The sequence below is a fragment of the Castor canadensis genome, chromosome 3 (assembly GCF_047511655.1).
Source record: "Castor canadensis chromosome 3, mCasCan1.hap1v2, whole genome shotgun sequence".
In the NCBI taxonomy this organism is placed as follows: domain Eukaryota; kingdom Metazoa; phylum Chordata; class Mammalia; order Rodentia; family Castoridae; genus Castor; species Castor canadensis.
The window spans coordinates 178,562,659-178,589,550 of NC_133388.1; the positions used below are offsets into that span (position 1 = coordinate 178,562,659).

Here is a 26,892-nt window from a genome sequence, read left to right on the forward strand (position 1 = left end):
TGTCAGGTTGTTGATCTACATGTGAGGCTTCCCCTAGGTTCATCCTTTCCTTCCAGTAGGACATGCTCCTCCCTCCGTCTCATTCATGAGCTTTCCCATTTTAAATTTCTCCCCATCAAAATGGGAACAGATGTAATGCCTACCTGTACATATATTAAAACTGATTTTATGAGTGAGTTTGTCACTTGTTCCTCCACCAAAGAACGGTCTTCCAAAATAAACAAAAACCTTTTAATGTCACCATGCTCCCACTCAAAGAAGGAACAGCAAGCAAGAAGGGAGATGCACTTAAGGGAAGGAGAGACCCTAAAAACATCACACTTTATGACTGGCTCTGGACTCAAGTTCACTTCCTTGCTTTTTATGGTGTAGGCCCAGGACCCCTGGATTCCCATTCACAAATATCTGGTAGTCTGCATATAGGGTGGGGTGAAATATGTCATTGGCCACACCCTGACCAGCAAAGATCTACTTACTCAGCTTTTCCTGTGGCCCATATTCCCCTCCTTCCTATCTGTTCCCATCGTTCTTTTTATTTGCTATGTGTGTGTGTTGTTTTTTGGAGACAGGGTCTTGCTATGTAGCCCAGACTGGCCTCCTACCTCAGCCTGCTGGGATTACAGGAATGTACCACTATACATCATTCTTTATTTTTATGTATTCATCAATGTAGTGCTGGCTCTGCTTCATTCTAACCGTGTGGTTTGTTGGTGTGGCCCTCAGTCACCAGCAGCAGCAGCAACAGAAGCACTTGCTAGAAATGCAAATTCTTGATCTGTTGAATTAGAAAAGTAGGCAGGTGGTGGGGCCAGTCTTCCATATTTTAACAAGCCCTTTAGGTGATTCTAGTGCATACTGTCTTTGAGAATCCACTCTCCTCTGATGGTAATCTCTGTCTGCAGATCACCTGAAATTCCATGGGGCAGGGGAGCATGTATTGGACAGTATTTTAGTTATTTAATGAAATTTTTGAACTTTTTTTTGAAATTTTGAATCTTTCTATATGTTTTCCCTTTGTTTAAAATTGCCCCTGAGATTGTTTCTTCTCAGGGGAGAGTTTTCCAGTTTCCTGCACTAAACATTTGTTGGAAGGCAGTGTCTTTCTCAAGAGTACAGAATGGGTGTTACAAGAAACGACTTACATAGCTGTCAGGAGTCCAGACTAGTTCTTTCATAATGAAACTGGAGTTTTGGACCCAAGGCCCAAACTCCTGAGATTCCATATGCCAGGTCCAGCCGCCTGCCCCTAAACACCAAATAAAGAGGCATTGTGAAGACAGAGAAAGGAGGTTTATTACATGGCTCAGGTATGCTGTGGGAAGAGGAACAGTAAGCACTCAGCTCATCTTCAGCCATCTTCGGGATACAGACATGAGCTATAGGTTTAAATAGACAAAAGAACTGGGGTCAGGGGACCAAGATATGCATAGTTAAACAGTTCAGTCACAGGTATAGTCTGGTTAGTCTTACAACTGATGGGGCTGGCAATCTTGGTCAGGCAGGTGGTCTGGTCCAGTTTGGGGAGGTGATAACCTGGAGGGGTAATCTGGTTCCTATTTGAGAGGATTCTTGGGATAATTGTCCTCACTGGGAGGGTGGCAGCTCCAGGTGGCTCCAGTTCATTGTCATAAAGATATTATCAGCTCTGTCCTCTCTGGAATCCAAGGTGTTTATAAAGTGACTGTAAAGAGAATGACTTAAAAGACAGATACAAAATGGAGACAGAGGTGCCAAGCTTTTCCTGTTTTTAGTTAATTTGTGGGCTCAAGTAAGGAGTCAGTGGTTTTCAGCGAAAGAAACTTGAGAGCCTCTTACAATCAGTGGACCACTACTGAATACAGCTCTAGACTTACAGCCAGTGTTCCCACAGTGGAATTGTGGAACACTGAACCATTCTGGTAACCATTCAGGAAATAAGGTTTAAGGCCCAATTGGGAGAGCTTGGGCCAACTTATTTTGTCTCATCTGTAAAAACTGATACAGGTCCAGGCTTCAGCTGGATTTATGGACCTTCCTTTCCAGTGAAATCAATTCAGAGATTTTAACAGTCAGTTTGTATGACACCACACAGGAAACAAGGCCTCTGCTTGTTTTCAGGGAGTGACCATGGCTCCCTCATCTTGAGTTCTCTGGATTTAACCTGCCACCTCTCTGTAAGGCTTTCTTGTCCATCCTTTAACAAAGATTGGCCAAATCTCTTCAGTAATTACTAACCCACCCTAATTGTTCCTTGATTGCATTAGTTTTACAAAGTTACTGACATGCATATTTAGTGGCTTTTTGATGCTTCTGGAAAAATCTGACAATTAAATATGTTACATAATAACTGTAATAAGAGTTGACATTTGTTGAGGGCTTGCTGTGTGCTAAGCAGTTCATAGAGTCTCTCATTTAATCGTTAGAATAATCCTATGAGTCAGGTTTTATTATTCCAGTATTTCAGATGAGAAAGTGGAGGCACTGAGAATAATGGATGGACCTTGGATGTCTGGTTCCACAGCTCTGCTGTAAGTGAATGATAAATAGTGAATGTAGAGGGCAGGGAGTTAAGTTGCTAATTAATGCAACTATGTCCCTTAGGCCTACCTGGAAGGTACACTGTTTTTTTCCTTCTCCCCCAGTTGCTGCCACCTAAAAACATCATTATTGGCCCTTTGCCATGCTTTGGGATGGATGGAGGGAGGGACACAATGTAACCTGCAGTTTGAGAACTCCTGTTGTAAGTGAAGCATGTGTTTGTGAAAGGAATGAATCAGGACATAGGGAAGACCACAGGGACAGGGGACCACGAGAGGAGAGTGCTACCCTGGCTTTTACTAAGACAGCAAAAGCTAGTTGACATGGTAACCAGTTCTGGTCCTGTGAGTCATGCTCTTGTCTTCTGCAAGATCCCCAAACCATTCTAGGCTTGTTTCTTCACCTGTAAGATGGCAATTAGAGGTCTAATATTCCTGGGTGTGGGTGTGGAGACAAATAATGACCTGTTTGAAAAAGAGAAAAAAAATAGTGGTACTTCTTGGAACGGCACTTTGCAGCGGAAAGAGTGTCATTTTTCTGACTCATCAGAGGACTACGTCAGAGCTGGAGATGTTGATGTGATAGCTTTTTGGTTCTTTGTTCCTTTAGAACAGGTGACCTCTTGAGAAAGTGCTCACATGGAGGAAGAATTAAGTGAAAATCACAGGTCTACCACCATAAGGAAGGCTGACTTAAGGATCTCCCCATCTTGACCCTGTATTTACCTCTTATCTCAAGGATGAGATGAGAGATTAAAAAGGCCTCATGAGTTTTTGTGCACATATCATTGAAAAGTGTTTGGTTTACATCCCACATGCACTGATGCATGTTGGCACTGATGCCAGCTCGCAAATGGTGTAACCCTTTAGCCTATTTCCTGCCACCAGGATTGTTATCTTAATTGTGCAGCATTGACTCAATGCAAACAGGACGACAACATGATGACGTCTTTTGTAGGCACTTCTGTGAGCCCCATCTGTATTTATATTGTTAGCATTATCTGTGTGATGTGCAATTTGCATAAATCCCCACCTCTATTAAAGCACTTTAATATAACTAAAATGTTTTTCTCCATCTGCATCTATGAACATAAAATGGCAGAAAACTTGTATTTCTACCATTTAATATTCAATGGCACAGCAAGCTCTCTAAACATAGAAATCAGATCTAAGTTCAAGTCCTTATTAAAATGTAACTTGAGCAGGTTTCTTTCATTTTTTTTTCTCTTGAGCTCCCTTCCTTATCTGTCAAATGAGCATGACATTGCCTTCCTGTTTCACAGGGACACTGCTGGTGTGTGACTCCATTCAGTCACAAGATGCTACTGTTATTTGCAAGGATAGTATATAGTATTTGAGGCTGTTTCTTCCTGGGTGTATTTGCCATCTCAATGCATTGCAGTGACAAGATACAATGTGCCTAGCATTTTGGTTTGAATTGACTTGACATGAGCCTGGAAGGCTTCTGTAGAATTTTAACTCTGACTTTTACTTTTTTCTTGACTCACAGAACCACTGTTTACAACCTCCTGAAAGCATTTGCTAGTGAAATATTTGGCATAACTGACTTATACTACAGCTTCTGGCATATTGTGAGTGTGAGTGTGTGTGTGTGTGTGTGTGTGTGTGTGTGTGTGTGTGTGTGTGTGTGTGTTGTCAGCAACTAGTTCTTTTTGCCACAATCACAGGTGCTCTGTTAACAGTTCTATACTCTTCCCTTCCTATTCCTGTCAGCATTTGTTCTGTTGTTCTGACCAGACAAAGAGAACTCAAACACTTTCTTGAAATGCTTGAATTTCTGAAATGTCTGTTATGATCCTACTTCATGTAAAGATGTACTTATCGAGTGATATGTGTGTATGTATGTAGCAGATTTGTGGAAGAATATACGAGCAGTTATTGATATCAGGTTCCTTTGGAAAGTGGAGGATGAGGAAACTTTCAAACATGTATCAAGACAGAATAATTCAGCAATTTCCCATTTACCTCAGTTGCTTCAGCAATGATCAGTGCATTGCCCTTGTCCAGATCCAGTGATTGTCAGTTCATCCCCCCTTGGAGGAGAGACTTTTCATTGTCATTTTATATGTCTGAGTTTTTCCTACTGTGAGCACATACTATTTTGATAAGGTAAATTTTATTTATTTACTTATTTATGGTACTGGGATGTGAACACAGGGTTTTATGTTTGCAAGGCACGTGATCTACCACTCCAGCCCATTTTGTTCAGGTTATTTTGGAGATGGGGGTCTCACTTTTTGCCCAGGCTTCCTGCCATAGCAGGGATGACAGGTATGTGCCACCACACACAAATCTTTTGCATTAAAATGGGGTCTCAGAAACTTTTGCCAGATGCCAGTGGCTACTGCCTGTAATCCTAGCTACTTAGGAGCAAAGACCAGGAGGATCGAAGTTGAAGCCAGCCTGGGCAAGTAGTTTTCGAGACCCTATCTCAAAAAAACCTATTACAAAAATGGGGCTGGTGGAGTGGCTCCAGGTGTAGGCCCTGAGTTCAAACCCCAATACTGTAAAAAACAAACAAATGAAAAAACTTTTTGCTGGGGCTGGACTGGAAGCACAATCTCCAGATCGCTACCACCTGTGTAGCTGGATGACAGGCTTGTGCCTCAGCAACCAGCTAGCTATTGGTTGAGACGGGGCTCTCACTAACTTTTTTTCCCCTGAGCTGACTTCAAACTGTTGTCCTGATCTCAGTTTCCCAAGTAGCTAGGATTACTGGGATGAGCCAGCAGTGCCTGACTTGATAATGAAATTTTTTATTTTAAAATAAACCCAAACATGGAAAGGAAATGTAGTGTATTATATTTCATTTGTTCCTGTTTTTACTCTTATCCTTTCAGATTCAGAGTCTTTCAAGGGTAGGTAATTAAGAGTGACTTTCTCTGGTTTCACAGATTTCCCAAGGACAAATGTTGGCTGTTGCAGAACATCTGGAACGGACAGTAGTTTTGGTTTAACACACACCTATGTCAATGCTGATCCCACATCATAGGGCTTGCATTGTCAGCCCCACTGTTTGGCTTGCTGTGTTTTAAATTAAACTGTTTACTTTGGCTGAGATTTATGAGGCCATTCTTAAATAAGAATATACAGTTTCAATCTCCCCTCTGTTCCCTAGGTTCTCCAACCTGCTGCAGTTCTCTGCAAGCTGCTTTTTGAGAAACGGTTTCTACATTTCTTATCAGATGGACAGTCATTTTGTGGGTATTATTAACACCCACAAATACCCTGCTCTCAGTAATGTTTGTTCTGCTAGGGCTGGAAGAGGAAATTGTCTGATGCAATTCCAGCAGCTGGTTAGCAGGACAGGAATAGAACATTACAGAATCACCTGGAATCCAAAGCCTGTGAACCAGCCGTCTGAGATGAAAGATAGATTTTTTTTCCTTTAAATTCCGTAGCCAGTGGGATCGAAAATGCAACTATCATTATTCTCCTCAGCATGTTGAATAAGGTTGATTTGGACTCTGTGAGTCTGAAGACTATTTTCCTATCCCTCCCACAATGCCGAGTGCATAGTGTACACCATTAGGTTTTCACATCACCTACTATTTGCTATGCATTGGAATTGCAAGAATAAATAAGCAACTGTCCCTTAGTAACCGTGATTGCATCTATTGTAGAAGAGAGGGATGGCTGCGTTACTAGTACCCCCGAAATACATTGTGGGAGAACAGAGAAGAGAAGTCTGCTTTCTGGTGTGGGAAAAGGTTCAGAGAGCAGGGGTTCTTGAACCCCTCAAATAGCAAGTATTAAATTATTAAAGGCGGGAGGAGGGAGTATTCTAAGCAAAGGGTTCTCTGTTGAGCAGAGGCATGGAGGGTGATTGATATGTTCAGGAGATGTGGAAGAGTAGAGACTCTTAGGAGCACAAAACAGATGTGCTTGTGGTTGGAAGGTGCAGAGGAGCCAGGAGTCAGGGAGGAGGCCTGGGTTCCAGAGTTCTTCTGGATCCAGGGAGTCAAGGCTCACTAACCACCTGAGATGGGTAGTGTCCTAGTAATTTAAACAATGTTTAAACATGGCCTGGGATGGTGGTGACACATGCCTGTAATTCCAGCCCTCAGGAGGCAGAGGCGGGGGTATTGCAAGTTTGAGGCCAGCCAGGGCTACACGGAGAGACCCTGTCAAAAGAAAACAAAAGTGGGCATGGCTTGAAAGAGAACCTGGGAAACTCTAAGGAACCAAGAGCCAGACATTGCTGCCTCTTGCCACCCCCTCATATGTAGCTTCAGGGGTCATTTTCTCTCCTTTTTTCAGCTTCTCAGCGCTGGTCGGCTCCCCTCCTGTCTTGTACTGATGGTCCAATTTTCACAGGCCTTTTGGACTTTGTTCTTTTCTAACCATTGTTTCATGGGTTCCAGGTGATATGGGGCTATGGAAGGTATATGTGGGAAAGCCAGAAAATTCTCTGGACTTTAGTCAACCTCCTTTTCACCAGAGTAATCCACATTGCCTCCATCTGAGGAAGTTTTACCTGAAGAAAGTGCATCATGGTACAAAGACAGTTTGAAAACTTCAGCTCTAGTTGAAATTGAGGAAGGAGCCATTCAGCTTGGTTTAGCTAATTACTCGCAGTTGAACAGAGGAGAAACTTGTGCCCTTGGCCTTCTCATTGTACTGCCCAAAACAGGTGCAGTGAGTACTACCAGTCAGAGGCTCTTCCACACAGACCCTGCCCCATGCAGAAAAAACAGGCATGAGTTTTGAACCCTGTGTGGCTTTGACTAAGGTGTGGGCAGTGGTTTTGGAAAGAAAGGATGTGGGCATGGCAGGCAATGTGACCACTGGCTCCAGGAAAAACATCATAGTTAGAGGTATGACTCTCAGACAGCAGTTCTGCATTCTAGAGTGCCGTCGTCTCACGAGAGGCTCTGCTCCTAGAAGTTCCTTTCCAACAAGATTTGAAATAGCACTTACTTGCTCCTCTTCTTTGAAATATCTGTGTGTACTGGTGTACTAAAAGTTGTGCATATATGGAAGTGAGAAGTTTAGTTCAAGTGAAAGCTTTTCTTCTTAAACCACAAGGAACAAACCTTTGGAAAATGATTCTCGTAAAAGTGGAAACAGAGCCAGACTTGGTAGCATTGTAATCCCAGCACTTGGGAGGTGGAATTCAGAGGGTCATGAATTCAAGGCTACCCTGGGCTACATAGTGAGACCCTGGGTGTCAAAACAAAAAAGGTGGGTGGATGGTGGTGGGGGAGAGTTTTGTTTTTTCTTGAAGGCTTAAATTCCATGATAATGGGTGGTTTCTAAGATGTACACCCTGCTATGATAGCCAGACCCTCCCTCCTGTTTTGAACTTCCATTAGTACCTTTGAACATTTACTTGGTTCTACAAATATTTACGTATTCTCTCTGCTAGGCAAATGTGCTTATTGCTAGGCAAAACTAACTGTGTTTGCTGTGTGGCATCTAATTTCTTTATTAAGAAATAAAGCAAATGGCTCTTTTTCTGACTGGAACCATAGAGGGTACCAAAGAGAAGAAAAAGAAGGCACCCACTGTGCCCAAAACCCTTAAGAAAAGGTTCCTGCTGTGCCAGAAACCCTTAAGAGAAAGCAAAGGGATCTTCGCAGAGCTGAAGGTAAAGTGCCTGAGAAAGAAGTTTGCCCAGAACATGCTCTGAAAGGCAAGGAGGAAGCTCATCTGTGAAAAAGGCACCACCACGAGGATATAAGCAGATGTACAGAGCTGAGATTCGCATGGCTAAGATGGCACCTTGTTTTTACCTGCAGAACCCAAATTGGCACTTGTAATCAGAATCAGCTGTATCAGTGGTGTGAGCCCAAAGGTCCAAAAGGTGCTGCAAGCTTTGTAAGCCTTTGCCAGATCTTCAATGGCACCTTGGTTAAGCTCAACAAGGCTTCAGTTAACACGCTGAGGATCATGAAACAGTATGTTGCATGGGGGTACCCGAACCTGAAATCAGTAAATGAACTAATTTACAAGTGTGGTTATGGCAAAATCAATAAAAAGTGAATTGCCTTTACACACAACTCTCATAGAGGATCTGATTCATGAGATCTGTACTGCAGGAAAACACTTCAAGGAAGCAAGCAACTTCCTGTGGCCCTTTAAATGACCTGCTCCATGAGGTGGTGTGAAGAAAAAGACAACTCATTTTGTAGAAGGTGGAGATGGTGGCAATGGGGAAGACCAGATCAACAAGCTTATTAGAAGGATGAACTAAGGTGTCTACCATGGAATTTTTCTAATGTGGTCAGTTAATAAACAGTGACTGCTGGCAAATTGAAAAAAAAAAAAAGAAAAGAATTAAAGAAATAAAGAATTCTGGGCTTTGACTGCAGGGCCAAGTGCTTTACTATTTTGAACCATGCTCCCAGACCTTTTTGCTTTAGTTTATCTTTCAGGTAGGGTCTCACTTTTGCCCTGTCTGGCCTCAGACCAATGAGCCTCCTATCTCCTCCTCCCACAAAGCTGGGAACACAAGCATGCACCACCATATCTAGCTTGCTTTTGAAATAGGATCTCACTAATATTTTGCCCCAGGTAGCTTTGAACTGCCATTCTGCCATCTCTGCCTCCCGAATAGCTGGAATTACAGGCATGAATCAACATGCTGGGCAAATGTTCATTTTTAGAGCTCTTTGTTTCTCACTATTAAAAAAAAAAAAAGATGGTGGCACAGTTACTGAGCATTTGTAACCCCTGATAACATTCCTAAAAAATATAGTCTGTATAGCTGGTACCCAGGATCCAAAATTCTTTCCCCTCCATCTTATTTCTGCTCTGTGTTCTTAAACATGGAGATATACCTAGCCCTTCTGCTGGAGGTACAGAAGGTGCAGTGTGTTCTGTTTCTCCCCATCGTGCAGGGTAGGGGTCATTGGGAATCAAGATTTAGCCCCAAGCTCAGGGTTCATGAGAGGATAGTAACTAAAAGCTTCTGTTCTGTAGTATTGAGGGATAAACTCTACCTAATAATTGTTTAATTTGGAAAGCATACAGGAGTTAAAATTCCTCTCCTGGCTCATAACACATTCCTCCTCCACCAAATTATGTGGCAACTTGTTCCACATTTAAATTTCTAAATAAATTGGTCCTCATCACTCTTGGATTCCTGACAGACTTCATGTCTAAGAATTAATGTTTTGCATTCTGCCACTCTGAGCGTGTTAAACAAATTGCTTAGTGTCACTGTCACTGAATTAATGAGAAGGATTCATGAGATGACTTTAGCACGCTTATGTCAGCTAATTTTTTTTTAATTAGGGCCCATTTATTTTTTATTAATAATTGCAGCTGTATAAAGGTGTTACTTGTGGTTTTAGAATTACTGCCTTCTGAAGTCCTCATAAGGCCTACAAAGCTGTGATACTCAGAAAAGAACAAATTGCTGTGTGGGAGGATGGATCCCCATAAGGGGTCTTGGTGGGTGGGTGCTTCCCATAACATCCCATTACTAGAGTAGCCTCATTGGTAAGAAGAACTGAACCTCAGGGGCTTGCTGAAATACTTCAGCAGCTTCTTTTTTCTTGAAAATCACCCAAGCCTTCCTTGGCGCTTTGTGGTATTGGCTATTTCAGATGATTAGTTATGTACCTTGAGAAATTAATTTAGCAGTTTTTGCAAATCTCCATATCTACTAACTTCCATCTGCTTTAATTTCTTTGTTTTTCTTCCTTCTTTTATTAAAGTATTTTTTTTTCCAATCTGAATTTCAATTTTTAACTAGGTAACTTGTTTGGCCATTGCAGTTTTACTGCGCTTCATAATGGTACCATCTGACTTCAGTTTGTTTCCTGAAATGATCTTTGGGATCTCATTTTCCTGAGCTCCTATCCTTTTTAAGGTAGTTTTTGTTCATTTGTTTTATTTTATTTACTGTTCAGAATACTTTCAGATAATTTCTTTCTGCTTCTTGAATTATGTTTTCTTTCACACTGAGTTCTTTTTCTCTGTCGCATACTTCCTTTTTTTCTCTTTTTGTTTTTGTATTATTTATTTTTGCTTTAGAATTTTCCATAGCTGTTTCCTATGTTACTTCATGTCTATGCCAACACAAGTGACTCTTTTTTTGAGACAGGGTCTCACTGCATAACCCAGAATTGCCTTCGAACTTGGCAATCCCACCTCAGCTCATGTATGCTAGATATACAGGCATGCACCACCATGCCTGGCCCTTTTTTTCCATGTTTTATCTATGTTCTGACATAAAGCAGGTGATATCTCCTTGACCCCTTCCTAAGATATCTCAGAATACCATTTTCTCCTCTAGGCTAATTTTTTGTTTTTTGGTGAGCCTGGGATTTGAACTCAGGGCTTCAGGCTTGGAAAACAGGTGCTTGAGCCACACCTTCAGTTCATTTTGTTTTGGTTATTTTGAAGGTGGGGGTCTCATTAGCTATTTGCCTGGGCTGTCCTCGAACTGTAATCCTCCCAAGCTCAGCCTCCTAAGTAACTAGGATTATAGGCCTGAACCACAGGTGCCCAGTTTGGGCTACATTTTGATAGCTAATTATTTGATCTACTTTCTCATAGCTTAAGGCCCAGGGTAATAAGAAAGGGAAGGTCTCCTGTGATTTTTGTCTAATTTCCTGTCCTAGTGTTCTTTTTCTGTATTAAGAGGTGAATGTCACTACTGCAAAGGGCTATTTTGGTTCCACAGTTTCCTGTTGTATCTGAGAGTCTATACTGCCAAAGGGCAGGTGTATTTCTGCATTTCCTTCATAGCACCTGCCTTTCTCCAACAGCCATTTCTATAGTCCCTAATCAGAAGACAGAAAACTCTGGGTTTTTGTTTTTTCTTCCTCTTAATGAAAATCCTAAAGATTTCATTGATTTAGTAACAAGACTTCTGTGTAGTGAGCACATGCTTGCCTTACCTTGTCACTCCAGAATCTTCTGTTTATTTCCTTGAAAGCTACTTTTAAATTTTTACGGGTTTTTTTTCTAGGTGTGGTGGCACATGCCTGTGAACCCAGCACTCTGGAGGCAAGGCAGGAGAATTGAGAGTTCAAGGCCAGAGTGGGCCACACAGTGAATGATACCCTGTCTTAAAAAACAAAACAAACTCATACAAAATGGAGTTAGGTTTTACTCATTCCTTATTTAGCTACTTCTAGTCAAATTTTTGCTATGTTTTACTTTTTAAATCATTTGGTTCATTATTAAGAGAAGGTGAGGGTTGGGGTATAGTTCAAGTGGTAGAGCACTGCCTAGCTTGAACTCAGGCTGTGAGTTCAAGCCCCAGTACTGGGGAAAAAAAACAAAAAAGGTACTTCTTTGGTTTTACTCCACCAGCTTTATGAATTTGTAATCCTGGTCTGGGGACATAGTTTAAGTGGTAGAGCATTTGCCTAACAAATGTGAGGCCCTGGCTTCAATTCTGAGTATCACCCCCTCCCCAAATTATCATGTTTACAGTTTGCATTTCTTAGCTGGTTCTCAGCATGTGAAGTCTATAGTTTGACACTAAGCACATGGGCCAAAATACTTTCTGGAAGAATCAGATAAACATGATGAGTCAAGTACTCTAAACAGAATTATACAACTTTCCCTGGAGGAGAAAGCCCTGAGGATCCAAAGTGTCCTGTACCATCAGTGTAGATCCCTTTCCTTTAGAGTAAATTATTAATCTTAACATACACTCTTGCATGTTTAATAAAACATATCTCCCATAGGATTGCCAGTTAAAATGCAGAGTGCTCAGTAAAATTTGAATTGCTGATCTAATGAGTAATCATGTTTTTTTCATATAAGTAGATCCCATGCAATATTTGGACCATGCTTATACTAAGAAAAATATTTGTTGCTTTTCTGAAATTCAAATTTAAGTGGGTTTCTTGTTTGTTTTGTTTTCTCCTTAAACCCTATTCCATTACCACCATATTTTAAAACTTTCTGGGCCTATTGGATACCTTGCTGATGTTTTGCTTTTATCACTGACATCCTTTTCTCTCTTACTAGTAGATTCATGGCTATGTCCTTTCCTTAGCCAATCCTATAATATGTTTTGATTCCTAGGTTTTAGATAATATTTACAAATAGTAGAACATTGTATAGCAATTAAGCATCATTGATATCTTTTATTGTATTTTATTTGCATATAATAATTGTACAAGGGGATACATTGTGATATTTACAAATGAAGCTTCATTGACATTTACCCTTAGTTATTTACCACTCAGCTGAGTATCACTAATAAAGCATAGAAAATCATCTTCAAGTAACCACAATACAGTCAGTACACCTTGTGTGGATTTATTACACACAGTTTTGACCAAGTGAGGTCAAAAATTAATAAATAAAATAAAAAATTTCAAGCCAGAAATGTTAAATTCCCACTAGCACGTTACACAACTCAGTGGATATGAAGAAGTTCAAGTGATAAAGTGCATGGTATCATATCTTCAGCAGAAGTTCAGGGACATTGTGGGAAAAATAAATCAAGCATCCACAGTAGAGCACTACACTTATGTATCCTGAGCCTGCATGGTTTTTCCTCAACAGTGGTCCATTGGAACCATATACCAGAGGATGCCAAGGGTCTTCCATACATGTTATACAATCTATACATGAAACACTTACCTTTTTTATTGTAGGTGTTCCTACCAGACGTGTTTGCTCAAAACCTTTGAACTCATCATTAGTATTTTCATGTCAACTAGCTCAGCAGACTATGGCAGAAAGACTGGCAGATTAAGGGGACTATTTGAGTTCAGGAACAAGGACAAAGAGTGCTGATCACAACAGGACAAAGGGAGAAGACAGAAGAATGAAAAAACAAGTGCTTGACTTTAAGAAGTCCAAAGCCACTGGGTATAAGACCGACAGCCCTGGCTACTGATGCACCCTCTGAAGGAATCACAGTGGCAACATTGAGTGCATTGGAGCCACCAAATTATTCAACTAGGGGATGTTTTGGGACATTTTTGGTATTAGTAATAGATAATTAAATTCACTTAAGAATAAAAGAATGTATTGGTTCATGTAATTTAAGTCCAGGTTGGTGGCTTCATGAACTTTTGAATTCAGGTCCTCAAATAGGGTTGTTTGAAACATTTTTCTGACCTGTTTCTGTCTTCCTGTCTCTGTATCTCTTCTGCTTTGCTCTGTGTTAGATTTCTCCTTCACGCTTGCTAGTCATGTTTTCTACAGCTTGTGGCAAGCAGCCCTTTTCTGTGTTAGGTATTTTTGACATAGGGTCTTGCTTTTTCCCTGGGCTGGTCTTGAACCTTGTTCCTCTCAAGTAGCTAGGATTATAGGGGTGAGCCACTGGCACCCAGCTAAGGCATATATTTTATTTACTGAAATTTTTAAATACTTTTATTTAGTTTAAGCTGATTCATACAAGACACTGTTCAATTAATATTTTAGATACATATTTTCTCAAAGGACATCCAACCCTATAAAGAAATGTTATTAATTCATGACCTCAGAGATCAAACTTGTGACACAGCTATTTTAAATCTTTTACATTTATCAAAGAATAATTTCAACTAGATATGAAAAAATAGTTCTTATCATAATGGTTAGTGACCTTGCTGCATTAGTTCAAAACTCTGGACTTAATGGGATTTTAAAACAAGAGACAGATGGTTCCCTTATTGCTTTATTTACTCTGTGATACATATTAAAAATATTTGTGATATTTTTACAGCAAACTCTATGAAAAGCATCAGGTGTGGATATAGTTGTTAAAACTAGTCAGTATACATGTTCTATGAATCATCACCATTTTATGGAAATGTTGAAATAAATAGCAGGCAATGAATTTTTTTTAAAAATGATCATCCACACTTACATTTTCTCAATAATATGTACTATCAGTGAGTAAGCTAAATGAGAAGACCCAAGGGAAGGCAAAGCTGACTTGTGACCTAGTTAACTAAGTATGAGAATTTATGTTGAAAATGAAACTTTTCATAATACGAACCAATAATGATGATTTACACAGTCTCTGAACATGTAAATATGCCAAAAGTCAGTAACTGACTATATTATGTAAATTGACTGCAAAAATTCCAAGGAAAATCTTGAAGAACACTGTGATATTGATCAATTTAAAATGCTTTTCAAATTATGTAATGCCTCTTTGAATTTGATGTTAATAATATTCAATCAGCAACAAGTGTTAGTAAGTTTATTTAATTTGGACAGACTTAATTTTGAAACTGTATGTTTTGTTTCAAACTCAGGTCGGTTTTGTTTTGTTTTTTAATCCTTGTGTTGTATGGGTACATTGTAGCATTTATAAAGGTTCTTACAATGTATCAAATTATATCATACTAAAATCCCCCTCTCCACTTCTCTCCCCACTCCCCCTTCCGCTGGTTCCTGGAATAGTTTCAACAGGTGTCATTTTTGCATTTACATACATGTGTATACATTGTTTACACCATATTCATCCTCCTACCTCTTTCCCCGCCACCTCTCCCCTCCCATCGGTGCCAGACACCCCCCCACCCTTTACCCCCTATCCCTGTGGAAACTGGTACGCCCTCCTGTTCTCCAATTTTGTAGAAGAAAAAACATAAAAGAAAATACAACATGCATGATGTTTTTGCTAGTTTGAGATAAAGACAGCTACACAAGGAGTTTCCTTGTGTTGCTCTCATGTGAATGTGTGTTACTGCTCCAGTTGATTCGCCTCTTAGTCCTCTTCACTCCCCCCTAGTCCGCTTCCCATGGTGACCCCAGGCCAGCTTCAGATTGTATATTCATTGCTGTACAGTGAGCACATCAACTTCATTCAAGTTTTTGGTTTCCTTCCCTTGCCCTATCCCTCCTGTGCACAGTAAGGCATATATTTTAAAGCCTAATAACCAACACTCCTAGAAAAATCCTCAGGATTGACTTTCATTGGCCTAGCCTGGGTCACATTCTCATCCATGAACCAAATACAGAGCCCATTGGCTAGGCCAGGGTCCTGGGCTGGGGCTGGGGCCAGTCATATTTGAGTTGTGTGGATGGACTGTGAATAATGGATGGTATCCCCAAGAGAAAGTATGAGTGCTGATAGAAAAAAGGAGAGTGGGTATAGGTTAGGTAAATGTTTAGATGCCCACTGTAGAGAGGTCACATGGTTACTGACTTCACATTTCTTGTTTCACAAATGAGGAAAATGAGATTCCAGATAATTAAGTGGCTTTTAGATTGGAGTATGTGAGGAAAGCAGTCTTTCCTGTCAAAGTGTGTCACCATTACTTAGCTGCTTGCAGTTCCAGGTTCTCGTTCACTGAGCTCCGTTTTTGCACAAAATTACTATCTAACCCACCCCAAACTTACAAGTGTAGCATTAGCCAGAACTCAACCAATCCAAGTAGGGGGGCAGGGCCCACTGCCAGGAATAGAAATGAGGACCTATTGCCTGATCCTTGTGCTTGCTGTGACTGTGCGCCTCAGCACCCTGCTGCAGAAGTAAAGTTTGCCTTGCAGAGACAATTTTCCATTTCTGTGTCTTCAATTGTGACTCTGGTACTCTTCTGAAAATGCATCTAACACTGGGTATGTTTAGGAACTCAGTTGAAATGATTTTTTTTTCCCCATTTGGCTTCTCTCTCCCTTTCCCTCTCTACTGCCATTGCTCCACTGAGCTCTTCATCCCCAGAGAACTCTGGAAACCTCTAGTCTTCAACATTAGCTATTATGTTAACTCACCAGGGCTGCCATAACAAAGTAGAATAGAATGTGTGGAATAGACAAAAGAGTTGCCTTTTCTCACAGTTCTGGGGGCCAGAAATCCAAGGACAAATGTTAGCAGCACTGATTTCCTCTGGGGCATCCTCCTTGGGGTGTAAATAGAAATCTGCACATGTCATCACATGTCTATGTCTTTATCTCTTCTTCTAAGGACACAGTCAGATTAGATTGGGACTACTTTTATTACCTCATTTTAATTTTTTTGAGGTTCTGGGGATTGAACCCAGGCCTTGTACATGATAGATAAGCACGACTGTGCTATGTTCAAGGTCCTTAATTACCTCTTCAAAAACTGTAAGTACAGTCACATTCTGAAGGACTGGTTGTGAATTTGTGGAATTAGTTCAGCACATTGGCAATGATATTGCAAAAAGAGCATCCAAGCTTCAGCTTGCGCCCAGTGTAGTCCCTACTCATATAACAACCACTGAATATTAAAATGCATTCAGTGCAACCTTTCAAAAAACAAGCAAGAGTATGATCAATTTTTTCCTTTTTTTCTTTCTTTCCTTTGTGGTTTTTTTTTTCCTGGTGCTGGGGTTTGAACTCAGGACCTCATACATGCGAAGCATCTACTCTACACCAAGCTATATCTTGGCTCCACAGTTTCCTCCTTAGTGAGTGGAAGAAAGAAGGATGTGCCAGGCTCTATGCTGAGTTGCTGAGGCCTAGAGTAGATTATGCCCTTAAATGTCAACATTACCAAGGATAGGGAGTCTATCCCAAATCTCATAATTGTGTCCATTTCACAGAGGAAGAAAGATGTAATAAATCACTTGCTCAGGTTGCACGGTTACTGTGTAACTGACTCCTGTGGCATTCCCTTTCTTGATGATGTTGAGAATCTGAATTAAGCATAGAAGTCAGGTGGGCAAAGTAGGAAGAAGCTGACCTGTGGTTCACCCAATGCAGATTCATCATTTGAGGAATAAAAGAAAATACAAGGATGATAAAGGAAGGGAAGGTAAATGGAAGAAACTTTTTTTAAAAGGCAGGTTTATGATTCCTTTGGAAACCAGTCCCTGTGTTCTTAGGGAAGGCAAGTTACACATGAACCACTTTTTTTCCATACTGATCCTTCAGCCTGAAAATAAATTGCATATTTTTGTTGTTGTTGTTCAATAGCTTTAATCCATTTCTCCAAGACTTTTCACTTATTGCTCCTCAGCATGGTAGACTAAAGCAAGATCAGCAGGGTTCCAGATAATATTTTTTACTACTTGCTAGCTGTGTGGTTTTTTGCAAGTCACTTAATCTCTCTGAGACCACAGTTGTCTCTGCTATTAAAAAAATGAGTAATAATAACTTCTGGGGAGGTTGTTCTGAGCAGTGAGTTAAGTAGTGTAAAGTTCTCATATCAGTGCCTGGGACCTAATAAGTCACATGCAAAGATTAATTATCTTCCCTACTAGAAAACAATGTCCACAAGGAAAGAATCCTCAGTAGTTCCTGATGCATGAATGGAGTGCCTAGAAGCACCTAATATCAGATAATAGGCATGCAAGAGTATTTGTTATATGAATGAATTAGTGTAAATATGGTGAAACTTGAGCAATTTGTGATGAAGAGAACATACCTTCTTTCAGTAAGTTTCTAGGAGTTTTTGTTGGTTGGTTGGTTGGCTGGTTGATTGATTGGTTGGTTGATTGGTTGGTTAAGCAATAACCCCACTGGTAGAGACAGAGAAAGGGAATGAGGCAAAGTAGGCATTGGGAAAGCTCTTCTCCCTTTCCTGAAAGGCTGGAGAGTTGTAGGTTAGCAAGTTTGTTTTTCTCTCACAATTACTTGTATCACCTATGGACCCAAAGGAGGAATCACTTCTGGAGCCTTGGAGTGCCAGGACAGAAATCCAATATAGAAATCACTAAGTCACATAAAGATATATATATATTTTTCTTTTATTCATATGTGCATAACACATAAAGATATTTTAATGGTACTCTGGTGCTTAGAGCTTCTGTGTGGTTACTTTTCTCTGGGATTAGTTTAATAATTCATGATATCATCAAAATTCCTAAAGTGCTTCTTAATTTTTCTTTCTAGACTCAGGCTGCATGAAGAAAAGGTTATTAAAGACAGACGGCATCATCTCAAAACCTACCCGAACTGTTTTGTTGCAAAAGAATTGATTGACTGGCTGATTGAACACAAGGAAGCTTCTGACAGAGAGACAGCAATTAAACTCATGCAGAAATTAGCAGACCGGGGCATAATTCATCATGGTGAGTGAGGTGGTGGCAGGCAAGGTGACTGGAAGGGAAATGGATGACTAAATGTTCACACACATCTACCTCTTCAAGAAATAACACATTTTACTTTAAATGGTATCTTGTGTACCTCTTCCCAATTGCACTCCCATCCTTCCTTCAAGAGGCATTTGGGTTATTTCCATATACTTTTGTATTTATATACTGTGCCTTTTTAGTTATGTATCTCTAAATGACATATCATTTTATATGTTATGAACCATTATAAGGATATGTGTTTATTCTTTTGCAAATTTGATCAACACCCTACATATGAGACTTACTCATGTTGATAGTATATCTCATGTTTGCTCATTTTTGCTTCTATATGTACATCTTACATACTTATGTCATTGTGCATTTACCCATTCTTCTATTGATAGACATTTAGATTTTTTTCACGTTCTCACTGATTACTCTCAATGGTTTCATGAACATTCATGAACATGTCTCTTTAAAAATCTCTCACCCTGACTTAGACTTTTGCATACATTGCTACTCTTTTAGGGCAGAATGCCATTTCTCCTCATTTTTATCTACGTTCTGCACATTAGGTTTCCCTTACATACAAACCCTTCAGGATGATGACCAGTTCCTCAATCTGGGCTGCCAGGGATGCCAGGGACTCCTCTGATGTGCCCCCACTGCAGTTTCTCCTTGGCTCTTCCTAGCCTGTCACAGTTTAATTTAGTTACACGCTGGCAGCATTTCTCTTTATCTCTCTAGATTTCACTCTGTACTAGGTACTAAACCAAATACCTTATATGGATGTCCCATAAAGTATGTATCTGTGTGCTTGAAGACCTAGTTAGTGAAAAGATTCTTAATTAGCATCATATGTCATTTGATTAATTCCACAAGAGTGATTTTTTTGTGTATCTTGTTTCAGTGTGTGATGAGCATAAGGAATTCAAGGATGTCAAACTCTTCTACCGCTTTAGAAAGGATGATGGCACCTTCCCACTGGACAATGAGGTGAAGGCCTTCATGAGAGGACAGAGGCTGTATGAGAAGTAAGTCCATGGAACTCTCATCATCTTGGCTTGTGAGGGAAGCGGGGCTCTGTCAGTGTTGATCCTGTTGACTTCATCCTGGCTCTTCTGGTTACATAACTGTTCTTTTTGGTAGAAAACTCTTATCACACATTTGCTTTTCTCTTTGCCAGAAATTAAGTTGATTCTTAATAAGGACGTTATTTAAATCATATTTTCTATATTTAACTTGTCTTAACAGAACTCCAGGAGTGACAACAAAAGAACAAAAGAATGTTTGCCATCCAGTGGTGCCAATGCTTTTGTCCTTATTTAAAAGACAGTGTTGCAGGTTTGATCTTGTAATTAGCTAGAGAAGCAGAGTTAGCACAGGGGAAGCTCAGGATTACATTATCACATGAGTAATGTTGGCCAGTCTTGGACTCATGCTTGTAATCCCACCTACTCAAAAGGCAGAGATCAGGAGGACTGTAGTTTGAGTCTAGCCAAGTACAAAGCTAGGGAGATTCCTCTTCGACAAACCAGCAAGTCATGGTGGTATATGCCTATAACGTCAGCTATGTGGGTGGCATTGGCAGGAGGTTCACTGTCTGAGTGTGGCCTCAGCAAAAACACAAGACCCTATCTGAAAAATAACTAACGCAATAACTCCCTAGGGGCATGGCTCAACTGGTAAAGAACATGCCTAGCAAGTGCAAGGCCCTGAGTTCAAACTCCAGACCCACCAGAAAGATAACAGAGAAAGAGAGAGAGAGAGCGGTCAGGAGAGGAAGAGGGAGAGAGGAAGGCGGGTAGAGAAGAGAGGTTCAGGGAAGTAGTGAGAGAACTTCAGAGAACAGGATGGCTATAAGGAATCATCTTCCAGCTTTCTTGAAGAGATGAATACTGTCACCCTGCAGTATTCAGCTGGTGCGTCTTGAATCCCCTAAGGGTCTGTTTCTGGGCTCCCTTTTTCTTCCTTTTTCTTTTTGTTGTATTTTGGGGCAAGGTCTTGTTATGTAGCCCAGGCTGGCCTTGAACTCACGATCCTCCTGCCTCCATTTCCTGAGTGCTGGGACTATAGGCATTTACCACCACAGATGACCTCCTTCCTTGTTCTTATATAGGGCCAAATTTCACAAAAGGAATACAGAAGCCATGCAACTTCCTTCTTAACTCTGGCTGCCTTACAAGGCTTTGGGAGGAGGTTGGAAAATATGACTCATCACCAAAGATACACATTCATTACTTGCTTTATAGCAGGTGGGAGTGGAGGTGGGGCCTAGGGTCTAAGTGGTCATATTACAGATCATGATGGCTAGAATCCAGAGTTTGAATTTCTTTTGTCCCTGTATCTCATTTGTGACATGGGAGCAGTGAAAGCACCAACCTCCTCCTCCTCCTCCTGTGGGATTAAAAGGACAACTTTGTCAAGTCCTTGAGTGTACAGATTCAGATCTGTAGGAGGCAATAACCATACAAGTGATCGCCATTCCAGAAGCAAGCACAATATTGATGACCACCTCCCATTCTGTCCTCCCTATGTTCTGTGCTCTGCCCCAGTTCTGTTTGCCAGGTGGTGTTGCTGCTAGAAGGAAGAGTGGACTTACTGAAGGTGATGGGATATTTTAGCTGGGGTGGGTAGGATACGCTCCTGAGGAGTTGCCATTTGAGTAAAGTGAGCCCAGTAGGCATCTGGTGGAAGACTGTCTCAGGCAGGGGAGCAGCAAGGTCAGAGATTTGAGGTAAAGATATTTGGCATATTAAGGGACAGTCATGAGGCCAGGTATCCAAGGGCAAGAATTGAAAAGGACTAGTAGGAAATGCCAGTTCACATAGGGCCCTCATGACCTAGTAAGAATGAGGATTTCATTTTAAATGAAGTGAGTGGGAAGCCATTGGAGAGCAGGCATAGGAAGAGCAGTCTGATGTGCTGCTCCCTCTATCTGGAGGACTCTCACCTCTTTCCCTAGAGCAGATGCGTTTAGGCTTCATGTTAAATATGAACATCTCTGGAATCCTTCCACGCCCTCTCTACTGTGTGTTTGCCCCATCAAGAACTCTATTAACTCACCTTGAATGTTCACTGCATTAGTCCAGAAACATAAGGATTGGGATTGCCTTATATCTTTGAATCTTTGTATTATTATTATTTTTAGTAGTAGAAGTAGTAGTAGTAGTAGTAGTATTGGCAGTACTGGGGTTTGAACTCACGGCCTCATGCTTGGTAGACAGGCTATCTACCATTTCAGCCACACCTCCAGGGCTCTTTGTATTTTGCATGGCCTGGCTGACATGTGCCTGGCCATTTATACTATAAATGCAGGTAAAAAGTATGATTAGGGTGTGGAGAGGTAGCTCAGCTCAAAGGTAGAGCACTTGCCTAGCATGTGTAAAACTGGGTTCAATCCCTAGCACCACAACAAAGAATTTAAAAAATAAGAAAGAAAGAAAATAATATAAAATTTTTGATGAATTGATCAATATTACTGTACTTTTTCTGTCTGTTGTTGGCTTTCTGGCCATTAATATTCTTTGTCTCAATTTCTAAATAAATTCACTTCTCCACTTTGCTTATAAAGTGCTAAGGAAAAGAAATTAAATACTTAACCTTGGATGACCTAGCTGCTGCTCTACAAACCTTGGCCCCTGCTTTTGGTTGCTGAAACATAGAAGAAACTCTGAGACCTTTGGAATTGACGTTGCAGTTTTGTTTTGTTTTTTATGTACTTTCCTTGTTTTCTAGGTTACCTGGGTATGAATTTCATCTAAGTTTTAGGTATTTTCTTTTTATAAAATTAAAAGTAAATGAGGGAGCCAGGTGTGGTGATGTGTGGCTATAATTCCAGGATGGTAAGATTGAGTCAGGAGTATCACAAGTTCAAGGCTAGCCTGGGCTGCAGGGTGAGACCTTATCTCAAAAAACCAACCAACCAACCAACAAATTAAAGTAAATAAGGACTAGGGATGTAACTCAATGAAAGAACCTTTGCCTAGCATGTGCAAGGACCTGGGTTTAGTCCCCAGCACTGCCAAGAAAAAGTGAATAGTTGGCTTTATGTATAGCTCATCTTTTCAAATCCTTTATTTTTTATTTATTTATTTTATCCTGTATTCTTTCCACCAGATCCCTTATTTGGGATATCTCATTTGTAAATGAAGGTCTTGTAAGATAATAACAGCAGGTATTTGTTGATGTCTATGTATCAGACATCCTGACTAGTCTATTTAATCATCATAACAAGGCTGAGTTAGATGTTATCATTGCCCCTGTTTTATGAATGAGGGAAGTGTGGCAGGAAGGTTAAGTCTTCTATTCAAGGTCATCCTCTAGGAAATAACAGCTGGAATTTAACCCAGGAGCCCAAGCCCAACCTTGTTGTTAATGGAATATTAATAAATCCTTTTCATTTCCTTTAATAGAGATTAAATGAAAAAAGTCAACATTTATCTCAGAATATACTTTACCTTAAATTATGACAGGATTTATGAGTTGTCAGAACAGAGAATTTTCTATAAAATTTTACTGAAAATATACCAATATCTGCAGGTAGAAATTGGAAAATGAGAGTAATACCTTTCTCTTTCAGGGTCAAGCTACATAGTATAAAAACAAAAGTGCTTTTTACTTGTAAATTAAGTTTCTTAAAGCACTTGCTTTATATTAGTTTATCTGAATTTCCGTACAAAATAGTAGGTGCCCTTTATCATCTTGTTTTCAGAGGGAGCATCTGTAACCCAAAGCAGCTTAGTCATCTATGAGGCTGGTGACACAGCTTGAGAGGGACAGAGGGTGGCAGGTGTTGTCTGCTGCCCTCTCCACAGCTTCCCACCAGCTCTTAGGGGCTGGTCCTGTAGCCAGCATTTCCTTTAGGCCAGTCTCTTGCTTGTTTGTTCTGTGTTATTAATAGGACTTCGTGAAACTCGGTAGTTTCTGGTTGAGATTTTGCTGAACCATCCTGACATTTGGGTACCCTGACTTTGTAACCTGTGCTGGTGTTTCTCAGTCTGCTATTTTGTTGAACAAAAAATGTGTCCTGAAATTAAAATTTCAATGGCTCTTTATGTCACTGCAATTACCTTACTTGAGAAATCCTGGGACAAATAATTAAGAGTTTCAGTTGAGCATCATGGTCTAAGTCTATAATCCCAGCACTCAGGAAACAAAAGCAGGAGGATCATGAGTTCAAGGCCTCATGATCATAGTGAGAGAAAGCTTGTCTCAGAAAACCAAGGACTGGGGATGTAGCTCAATGATAGAACAACTGCTTAGCATGCACAATGCCTTGGATTTACTGTCCATGACCACGGTGGGGATCTTATTATTATAAAATGTAGCCTGGCATGGTGGCTAGAGCCCAGGAGCCTGACTACCTAGTTGCGGACCCTCTGCCTTGGAGCAAGTGGCCTCATCTTTTTGTACCTTCATTTACCTATTTAGTAAATGGAAATACTGATTGTGCAGATCTCAGACTTCTTCTTGACAACATGGATGAGCAGGACATCCTGTCTCAGAATACCACAGCTTGCTATTGCTCAGCTCCTGCTTCCAGCTAGGGAGGAGAATGAGAAAGAGAGTGTGTGCCCAGGAGTTGACTCCCTGACGTGCCATTTTGAGGAATTCATCTGGTGACATTTGGATCTCAAAGCACTTTCATTAACAATCACTGAGCCTTCAGAGTGAGAATTTGATGGACTCAGGTGCAGAGAATAAGGCATAGCACAGCCACCTCCCCAGGAGGGCCTTGCACTTTCCCACTTAACTTCCATAGGTACACATACCTTAGACACCCAACACAGGAACATAAGTCACATTGTCCCAAAGAGTGCAATTTCTGCTTTTCTAGAGGAACTTTGTAAGCAGGATAAATATGTAGAACTTACAAGAACCACATTGAATCTGTGTCCATTGTAGAAGGTGTTGTGGGTACATGCTCTGAACATGCTCAAAACTGCAAAACTCGATTGTCTTCCACCGCTTGGCAAAAAATAGATCTCTTGAACTAAAAGATTATCAAGTCTTGGGGCTGGGTTGTGGGTCACTTGTTTGCCTGCCTATCTAGTTTATAGGAGGCCCTGGATTCAATGCACACTGGAGGAAGAGAAAGAAGAGACGAGAGAAATTATCAAGTACTCTAAATGCTGATGAATTAGTGGTAAAAGAGATTGTGAGTTTAAAATATAATTTGTGCTTTCTTTACTAAACCTAGTAGAAGAAATATACATTTTCAGCTAACCTTGATTTCATCTTCAAATCTAGAGGAGACTTTGCAATTCTAATTTAACTCCAATCTTAGTATGAAGTTAAATTCCTTCTAGATATGGCTCCTAGAGACGTTCTTCTAGGTTTTCATCCAGGGGCCTTGATTCTCAGCAGGGGAAGTTTGTGTTTCCAGCCACTGGTAGTCCATTTATCCTGCTGAGGGCTGTTGATCTAGTTGAAGAATTGGTTTATAGGACCTGTGTGCCATTAAATCTACCTTTGTTCTCTCTTCCATAAGAGTGAAATGAAAGGGACAAACCATATCTAACAAGGCAGAGCCTTTCTGTATGTTTTATCTTATCAGAGGTTTCTCTGCCATGTGCCCTGGGATCGTTCTTTTGTTCTTTCCCAGTGCCTGGCACAGTAAATATTTGTTGAATGAACAAAGGACTCTGCATGTTGTGATTGCTGTGAGCTGTTGAACTCATAGCATGAAAGAGCTACAGAGAACTTGCATTTAATGACAAGCAGCAGCAGCCAGAGGTTTACCTTGTCTGGCCTCTGTAGAGTTTACAAAGCATCTTCACACTGTGTGTTTGATCCTCTGGACAACTCTGGGTTTTATACACAGCAAGAAATAATTAATCCCACTGTAAAATGGGAGAGATGAGCTATGGAGAGTTTTAATGATTGATATAAGCCCTGAGGTATGAAGCTGGAGATTTAGAAATGGAAGTGTTTTTTTGTTCTTTTTTAAGTATGGAAGTGGTTTTGTTTTTTGTATCTCTCTTTGCAGTGCAGGGGAACTAACTCAGAGCATCAAACTTTAGGCGAGTGTTCTACCGCTTGAACCATGCTCCTACCCCCAAGAAGTGTTTCTTTCAAACTGAGTCTTGAGTTCTGCACTCTGACTCAAATTTTATCTTAAAATATTTTTAACTCTCTTGCAAACTACAACAAGATCTTTTCTAATGTTAGGTATATTGTACATTTCCAGTCTATTTGTACTGCCCAATCAATCAGTGGTTTTCTAGAATCTTCTTTGTGTTGTTCGTTTTTTTGTTTGTGTTTTCATTTTTTGAGATAGGGTCTCACTATGTAGACCAGGCTGGCCTTGAACCCTCAATCCTACTTCAGCCTCCCAAGTGCTGTGATTACAGTCATGTACCACCACACCCAGCACAATGTAGAATCTTGTAGTAAACATTTCCCTGCCTTCTTGGTTTATTTGAAGTGTCCTAAGAGTATAACATTAGTGGGCTAAATGTTATCTTTTACCACTTTGTGTGACCAGGGATGATTTTGACAGTATATAACTCATGTCAAGAGCTGCTAAAACCTGAGATTTTACCCTACTTGCAAGCTAACAAGTTTGCCTGTCACCAGCCCACTGGTACAAGACAAGAAACTCCTTGTTCAGGACAAACACAGCTTATTACTTTCAGCAATTGCAGTAACCAGAGTGTTATCATTTTGTTGACAGTTCCCAAACTTTAGTTTCTACAAAACAGTGCCAGTGAGGGCCAGGGAACACCTGTGCACACAGTGGGTTTTGTACAGAGAGAGACCCTAAGATTGAGAAACATGAAGCTTTTACAATGATCTTCAAACCAACCTGTCCTCTGTCCCAGAGGGAGATATTATGTTTTCATACTGGCAGAAAACAAATTTACCTTTCTGCCTTCTGAGTCTGTTCACTGTACAGGCGTCCTTGAGAGGCTAGCCAGGAACAAACACCATTAGTGCTTCTGTTTGTAAGCCATGAGGAAATGTGAGAGATCCTGAAGAATTATTTCCCAACAAGTAAAACACAATGCACACGTTAACGGGATGTTGTAACTGGTCCCTGCAATAGTGATACCAATACCACTCTTATTTCTGTGTTTTTTGTGTGAATAAAACTGCCTTGCCAGGCACTGGTGACTCACACCTGTAATCCTAGATACTCAGGAGGCAGAGATGAGGACGATCCATGGTTTGAAGCTGGCCCTCAGCAAAGAGTTCTCAAGACCCTATCTCAAAAAAACCCATCACACAAAGAAAGGGTTGGTGGAGTGGCTCAAGCAGTTAGAGTGCCTGCCTTGCAAGTAAGTGTGAGGTCCTGAGTTCAAACCTCAGTGCTGCCAAAAAAAAAAAAAAACCTGAGCTAATTGCAGGCTATGTAAAGTTGTACATCCTGCCTAACAGGTTATTCAAATGTTTAATAATTTGCCTACTAGGAGTCTTAGGGAATAGAAGAGACTGCATAAAACAAGCTTGATGTT

General features: G+C 40.5%; 1 protein-coding gene and 1 pseudogene across 1 annotated transcript in view; both read left to right on the forward strand.

Moving 5' to 3' along the window:
* Nucleotides 1-26,892, forward strand: part of Deptor (DEP domain containing MTOR interacting protein) — a 142,317-nt gene that overhangs the window by 28,909 nt on the left and 86,516 nt on the right. Inside the window, exons 2-3 of the mRNA XM_020169735.2 lie at nucleotides 18,252-18,430; nucleotides 19,344-19,467. Of these exons, the coding sequence (XP_020025324.2) occupies nucleotides 18,252-18,430; nucleotides 19,344-19,467 (303 nt within the window). The remainder of the gene's footprint in view (nucleotides 1-18,251; nucleotides 18,431-19,343; nucleotides 19,468-26,892) is intronic.
* On the forward strand, nucleotides 734-10,205 carry LOC141421725 (large ribosomal subunit protein uL30 pseudogene; annotated as a pseudogene).